The sequence below is a fragment of the Colobus angolensis genome, unplaced genomic scaffold, assembly GCF_000951035.1.
Source record: "Colobus angolensis palliatus isolate OR3802 unplaced genomic scaffold, Cang.pa_1.0 Scaffold100, whole genome shotgun sequence".
In the NCBI taxonomy this organism is placed as follows: domain Eukaryota; kingdom Metazoa; phylum Chordata; class Mammalia; order Primates; family Cercopithecidae; genus Colobus; species Colobus angolensis.
In genome coordinates this window covers 6,960,916-6,969,248 of record NW_012110920.1, presented here as the reverse complement: position 1 = coordinate 6,969,248, position 8,333 = coordinate 6,960,916, and the positions used below count along the sequence as shown (strand labels likewise).

Genomic DNA, 8,333 nt, shown 5'->3' with positions numbered 1-8,333 from the left:
AAAAAAAAAAAAAGAAAAAAGAAAAAAAGAAAAGAAAAAAAACTCCACAATGAGATACCATTTCACAATAGTCAGAATGGTTATTATTAAAAAGTAAAAAATTAGCAGATGCTGGTGAGGCTGCAAAGAAAGAGGAACACTTACACACTGTTGATGGTAAAGTAAATCAGTTTAGCCACTGTGGAAAGCAACTCTGAGATTCCTCAAGTAACTTGAAACAGAGCTACCATTCGATGCAGCAATCCCATTACCAGATATATCTTCAAAAGAAAATAAATGTTTCTACCAAAAAAGACATATGCACACATATGTTCACCACAGCATTATTCACAATAGCAAAGACATGGAACCAGCCCAGGTGCCTATCAACAGTGGACTGAATAAATAGATAACCTAAAGAGGCCCATATATTTTTTTAAAACTTAAGTCTGCAGTTAAAAACCTTCCCATAAAGAAGATTTATGCCACCAAGGCCTATGTGGCTTCTCTGGTGAACTGCACCAAACATTTAAGAAAGAAATAATACCAACTATATATAACTCTCTCACAAAATTCAAGAGGAAGGAACTTCCCAATTCATTCTCTCAGGCCACTATCATCCTGATACTGAAACTAGAAAGAGGCATGAAAAGAAAAGAAAAGAAACCAGGATCCCTACTGACACACGAAAAGTCTTAACAAATTTTTAGCAAATTCAATCCAACAATATAGTAAAAGGATAATCCATCATGAACAAGTGGAATTTATCTCATAAATGTAAGGTTGGTTTAACATGTGATTCATCATGTAAACAAACTAAAAAAAGTTTTAAAATCATATGATCATATCAGTAGATACAGAAAAAGCATTGTCTTGGAAAAATTCCAACAATCATTCCTTCTAAACTTTCTCAGAAAACTAGGAATAAAAACGATGTTCCTCACCCAGGCAAAAACATCTAACATCATACTTACTGGCAAAAGATTGAATGGTCTTCCCTTGAGATTACCCAAAATGCTTTCCCTTGAGATCACCAACAAGGCAAAGATTCTCATTCTCACTACTTTTATTCAGTATTGTACTAGAAGTTCTAGTCAGTGAAATAAGGCAGGAAAAAGAAATAAAAGGCATCCAGATTGGAAAGGAAGAAGTAAAACTGTCTTTATTCACAGACACGGTCATCTACATAAATATTTCTTTAGAATCTACAAAATAAGCTACTAGAACTAACAAGTGCATTTAGCAAGGTTGCAGCATACAAAATAATGTACAAAACATAACTGTATTCCTATATAATATCAACAAACCACTAAAAATTTAAATTTAAAATTTCTATTTACAACATTAAAAAATATGAAATGCTTAGGGATATATCTGATAAAATGTTTAAGACACACTGAAAATTACAATTTATATCTAAAGAAAATTAAAGAAGAACTAAATAGAAATATACACTAGGTTCATGGATTAGTAGACTCAATAATATTAAAATGTCAATTTTCTTCAGCTTATCTACAGGTGTTTTTTTCTAACACAGTCCCATCCAAAATTCCGCCAGGCTATTTTGTAGAAATTGAGAAACTGAAGCTAAAAGTCACATAGACATGCAAGAGATCTGGAAGAGCGAAGAATCTGAAAACAAATAAAATTCATAGACTTGCACTTTAAGAATGGTTATAAAGCTACAGTAATCAAGACACTTTGGTATTGGCAACAAGGCAGACAAATAATTCAATGGAACAGGATAAAGTTCAAAAAGAGGACGGGTGCGGTGGCTCATGCCTATAATCTCAGCACTTTGGGAGGCCTAGGTAGGCGGATCACGAGATCAAGCAATCGAGACCATCCTGGCCAAGACGGTGAAACCCCATGTCTACGAAAAATACCAAAATTAGCTGGGTGTGGTGGGCACACACCTGTAGTCCCAGCTACTTGGGAGGCTGAGGCAGTAGAATCGATTGAATCCAGGAGACGGAGGTTGCAGTGAGCCAAGATGGCGCCACTGCACTCCAGCCTGGCCACAGAGAAAGACCCCATCTCAAAAAAAAAAAAAGAAAAGTTCAAAAATAAACCGATAAATACATAATCTATTGATTTGATATAAAAGGACAAAGGCATTTCAGAGAGAGGCTTTTTTTTTTTTCCCAAAAAGTGAGGCTGAAACAATTAGATATCCATACCAAGTGAACTTTGATATGTACCTCACATCATACATAAAAATTAACTCAAAATGTCTTCCTTAGGGAATGCTTATGGACTGTTGATGCGACTGTAGATCAGTTCAGTCCCTGTGGAAAGCAGTCTGGAGATTTCTCAAAGAACTAAAAATAGAACTACCACTCAATCCGGCAATCTCACTACTGGGTAAATGCCCAAAGGAAAACAAACTCTTCTACCAAAAAGATTCATGCACTTATATGTTTATCCCAGTGCTATTCACAATAGCAAAGACATGGAATCAACTAGGTGCCCATGAACGATTAACTGGATAAAGAAAATGTGGCACATATATGTCATGGCATACCACAAAAAAGATGAAATCATGTCCTTTGCAGCAATAAGGATGTAGCTGGAGGCCATTATCCTAAGTGAATTAATGGAGAAACAGAAAATCAAGTATCACTTGTTCTCACTGAGTACACACAGACATAAAGATGGAAACAATAGACATGGGGAGTCTAAAAGAGAAGACAGAGGGAGTGGGACAAGGGCTGAATAACTATTGAGTACTCTATTTAATTTTTGGGTAATGGATCCAATAGAAGCCCAGATTTCAGCATCACACAATATATTAATATATCCACATAACAAACATGAACATGGACCTCTTGAATCTAAAATTTTATTTTAAAATAGACTTCGTCAAAACATGCCCTACTTTGGCATTGACCTTCTGTACAGAAAAAAAAGTGAACATGGCAGACCTGAGACTGCTATCCTTAGAAAACCCTGCCTATAGGGTTGGCCCCTGGCTGGCATCTGGGAACTTAATCCTCAGAGTGGTACCAGTCAACATTAATTGATAAAAGTAGTTTCTTGTACCTAGACTGTTTGTATAAATACTATGGTTTATGCTGAACTCCTATATTTCTTTTGGAAATCTGCAATTTTTTTGCAAGCTAGGAAGAGGGTGCTTACATGGCAAGCCCTCAATGAAAACCTTGGGCTCTGAGTCTCTAATGGACTTTCCTAGGCATGAAGATGGTATACATGTTGCTGCATTTTCATTGCTGAGGGAAATGTGTTCTGCGTGACCCCTCATGACAGGGAGAGAGCACAAGGAAACTCAATTGTATTAGGATTCTTTCTGGGAAAAAGGATTCTTTTGGAATATAAATTGTAGGAAAGCATACTTTATTTCAAAGTTCATTGAAAAATAAACATAAGGGAATAACCGGAAAATGTTTAAAATGAACATTAATGCAAGAAACCCTTTTCTACTAGGTAACAAAAGCCTCAATAATAAAAGCAGAGTAATAGTGGCTCCAGAAAACATATACAGATGAACAGAAAGAAAAAAAACTTAACTACAGAAACTGACTACATTAGTCTACACTGCTATAAAGAACTGCCCGAGACTGGGTAATTTATAAAGTTAGGAAGTTTAATTGACTTACAGTTCCATATGGCTGGGGAGGCCTCAAGAAACAATCATTGCAGAAGGGGAAGCAGGCACATCTTACACGACAGCAGGTGGGAGAGAAGAGGAACTGCTGAACTCTTATAAAACCATCAGCTCTCGTGAGAACTCACTAACACGAGAACAGCATGGGGGAACCTGCTGCCATGATCCAATCACCTCCCAGCTGGTCCCTCCCTTGACATGTGGGAATAATGGGGATTACAATTCAAGATGAGATCAGGTGGGGACACAAAGCCAAACCATATCACTGACCCAAGCGTGTATAACAACTTAGTACATGACAACAGTAGTACTGCAAGTTGTCAGGGAAAGAATGAATTATCCAATAACCGGTATTGTGTAAGTGGCTGATCAGTTAGAGATTAATGTAAAGCTGGATCCTTCCCTCACACCTCTGACTGAAATAAATTACAAGTGGATGTAAACACATGTTTAAAGAAGCCCATATTTTACAGTAATTAGAGATTCACTGATGTGAACAACCAATTCTTTGAGGAAATCATCATCAATCTGTCATTTCATCAGATTCATCACTCTCATTTTGTAGATATACTTCTTAAAGGTTTGTTTGTGTTTACCTAACTTCTGGGGTTGAAATGTAGAAAAGATGAGTCATACTTCAGTTGATGTATGAAAACTGTCCTCTGTAGATACTTTTCCTCCTCATGAAAATGATGACAGGCCAGAATAAATAATCAGAAAATTAAATTTATTGATCAAAAGATCCCAACCATACATATTTTTACATATATAATTCATTTAGGTAAAATAAGTACATAAGCCAAAATTACTTAGTATACATCCCATTCGTCTGCCTAAGACTTAGGATGAAATAGGTTGATAAAACAAGAAAATTTCCCTCTCCTTCTTCCAATGGAAAAGACCTTAGGAGAGAGAAATCTAAACTAAATTGGCAATGGGACATTTATTATAATACCTGGACCCTTACTAAAGAGACTATAGTGGATGGTATGTATGACACCAATTCTGTCAGGACCATCTCAGCAATCCATCTCTATTCCTCTTCTCTCAAGAATAAAAAAAGATTTTCTTTTTTACACACACCCTCGACATCTCAATTACAATGTCTATTCTGAGTAAAGGAATGCCTAGACCACTTCCCTTGAACCAAGCGCCGGGCAGATAAACAACATTCTCGTCTTTCTGTTCTGGTAGCAATAAATGAACTTCTGTTCCGTTTCAATGTGATTTATTAAAGAGTCCATAACTCAATTGAATAATGCAGACAGGTTAGGAAAAACTGAAACAGGCTTTACATTTCTGAAGTTGGTACACAGACATCATTCTGTAAACACCTTAGTTTTACACTCATAAAACTCCAACTCATACAGCCATTACAGAAAGAAATAAAGGAAGAAGAAAATGACACTTTTAGATGGGTATTTCAGAGAAAGGTAGAACTTAGTGAGGTACAGGATGGGTTCTCATAGCCTTCATCACTCATTTGCTCTCCATTTTTATTTGGATTACTCTAGATTCTTGTACTCCTATGACCTCCATAATAAAATGTGTCCCCTTATCTCTTGAACTTCATTCCCCTCCAAAGACTGGGGGTCTGCTTTACTCTTAGTATATATGTTAATTTATGGCAGCCTGAATTTGGAACATAAAACTAAAAATAACAAGCATGAGTCAATGCGGTAGGCTCCCTCCCTCTGGGTGCACATAAACCTCTCATTAAGAAGTTCAAAGAAGCCGAGAATGAATCAAAGAAAATACAGCTCCATGATCTCCACCTTCTATTAAATTGTAAATGAAACTGTCATTTTAATTATAGTAGCTAAAGCCCTATTCTCTGCTACTACTGAGGTTCTATAAATTCACAACCTAATTGAAATTTCTTGCACCAGGTTAAAAAAAAAAGCTTAAAATGTACAACAGGGCAGTTACAAAAATCTATTGGCCTCTTCAATTCAAGAATATCTCTTAACAGTAGGGTCTAGAAGTCACTGAACTATATCAAAAGGAAACATATCTACCCTAAGAACCAGAAAAAATGAAAATGGCATAAATAAAAGAATTATGACTAGATATTTTTTAAAATAATGAAAACTAAATTATACACTGAGAAAAAGAGTACTTTATTCATTACATACTGTTTAGTCACAAGAAAGAAATAAAGACAATTACAATTTTTACATAATTTTTAGAATTTCTCATTTGCATGTTGATCTAACAATAGGAGAAAAATTATTTTACTGGATTTGCATAGAAATTGAAGATGGAGGTCTGCTTATATGCCAACATCCAAAGATTCGTGGTCAGAATTTTTCATACTAGGAGCCACTTCCTTGTTCAGAGATCAGCAAACTGTTTCCTACAGACATATGCCACTATCAAATGAATTACTGAAACATTTTAGAAGGCTAACATTAGTGACTCAGTAGGTAGGTCTCATAAATTCAAAGTTCTGAGTGTCAAACCACTGAAAGAATAAACAATGAAACAATCAGGTCATGCCTTCCAGAATTCATACAAAAAAATTCATTCATCTCCAATAAGAGTCTACAAGTTCCAGGACTGTCCCTACCTTCTTCAGCAAGATAATAATAATATGTACATACCAATTTACTGACTACAAAGGGTTTCATACACTTTACTTCACTTGATCCTCACAGAAGCCTTGTGAGATTAGTACAGACAGCCTTAATAATGTTACCATTTTATAGAGGGGGAAACTGAGACTCAAAGAATTTAATGACTTTAGTTACCCAGCCTGGATGAAGCAAATTGGGAAATTTAACCCATATCTCTTTATTTCATAATCATGTTCTCTTTCTACTAAATACTAGCTCTAATAAATACACGAAAAAAGAAAAGTTACTTTATTGTTCTACTACTCTGGACAATTAGAACTATAAAAGGCTTGAAAGTCAAGTTTGGTCACTAAGCAAGAAATCTGTACCTATCCCAGCCCCTAAAAAGTCAGAATATAGTTCTACACCTTCACAAATTCTACATGAAAAATTGTCACCTACAGTTCAGACACTTTTCTACTATGTTCCCAAAAGAAATAACTAAAACACCACCAAAAGAGGGAAGAGCCCACGATGCACTTCAGGGGAAAGAGAAAGAAATAATATATCTGTCTACCCAGCAAAAAGGGAGAATCCAAGGCTGTAGAAAGTAAAATATAAACACCTAACTGGATTTCCATTTGTCCACAACATCAGCCAACTCAAAGGAAAAGAATAGCACATGCAGAAACATTCCCTTGACTGCCAGAGGTTTGGAAAAGCAGCACCAAGTTCAGCCTCTCCCCTAGCTCTAGTAACTGTAATCTACCTATTGTCTCCAAATTTTCATCTCTCACACCTTGTACTCTCTTATAAGTGTATCATTCTAAAACAGTTGTGTATTAGGACAAGAAACTATCAGAACTGAACAGATATAGGATATCTATTGTAGCCCCATAATTTGTAAACCTACCACTACCATGCACATCCTATGTCAACAATCATACAAGGCTTTGCCCTCAGATGAGTTACAACTACTCACTTTAAGATGTTAACTGATGAGGTTTAAGTTATTATTTCGGATCATATTTGAAAGAAATTGTAAAGGCCACTTAGACTAGTGATGAGCAGCATTCAAAAAACCACATGTGGCCAACCTAGCTTCAAGACAGTCTTTGATTCAAATGGGAGAAAAGACTGGAAAGTTGTTTTTTGCTACTATTTCTCAAGTATGCTCAGATATTTATATTTCAGTGGTTTAAATAAGTGACTTCCTTCTAGTCAAGGAAAAACATTGAAGGTAATAAATTTAAATATTCTATACATGTTCCCAATTGATTCAGTAATTTTTATTTTCAATGTTTAAAAAAAGGCATGAATTTATTTTTCCTAAATTGAAAAAACAAAATTAACCACTGATTATCTCCTATTCTCTAACCACTACAGAGACTTTTTTCTACAATTTCCAAAAACAGATTGTCATTCATACTGGGATATTACATTTGATTTGTGAATATCCAATAAAGTAATGCCATATAGATTTAGTATATAAAAATACTAACAGGCCACGACAATAGAGAGTCCTGTGCCATAAAACTACAAACCACCCTCTAGGTTAATATGACTTGAACATATTAACATACATTAGTATATACATTCACCTGTCTCAGGCATATCATTATTTTAATTTTGGTTCATAAAGACATAAAAAATCTAAAGTAGTAAATATCAAAGGAATAGAATTTCAGGTAATGGAAACTTTTGCATAAAAAGAGGAGCTGGTAAGAATAAAACACGCTATGTAAGCAGATTTTTTTTTTATTGAGATAAAACACATATGTCACAAAATTCACCAAAGTGCATAATTCAGTGTTCTGTAATATATTCATAGAGTTGTGCAATCACTATCTAATTTCAGAATATTTTCATCACTCCCCAGAAAAACCCATACCTATTAGTAGTAGCTCCCTATTCTCCCCTCCCCTAGCCCTGGCAACTACTAATCTATATTCTGTCTCTATAGATTTGTCTATTCTGGACATTTCATATGAATGAAAGCCTATATATATGATATGTGGCTTTCTGTGTCTGGTTTCTTTCACTGTTTGCAAGGTTCATCAATGTTGTAGCTTGTATCAGTAATTCATTTCTTCTGGTGAATGAATAATATTCCATTGTGCCAATATGCCACATTTATTTAATTCATTCATCAGTTGATATTTAGGTTGTTTCCC

General features: G+C 35.2%; 1 protein-coding gene across 5 annotated transcripts in view; it reads right to left on the bottom strand.

Annotated features, from left to right (window-relative positions):
• SYT14 (synaptotagmin XIV) overlaps nt 1-8,333 on the bottom strand; it is a 224,936-nt gene that overhangs the window by 209,641 nt on the left and 6,962 nt on the right. For 2 of the 5 annotated variants that reach the window (XM_011938182.1, XM_011938188.1), the window contains exon 2: nt 1,896-2,016. The exons of the other annotated variants lie outside the window; for them this stretch is intronic. In XM_011938182.1, the coding sequence (XP_011793572.1) occupies nt 1,896-2,016 (121 nt within the window). The remainder of the gene's footprint in view (nt 1-1,895; nt 2,017-8,333) is intronic. 5 annotated transcript variants of the gene reach the window in all.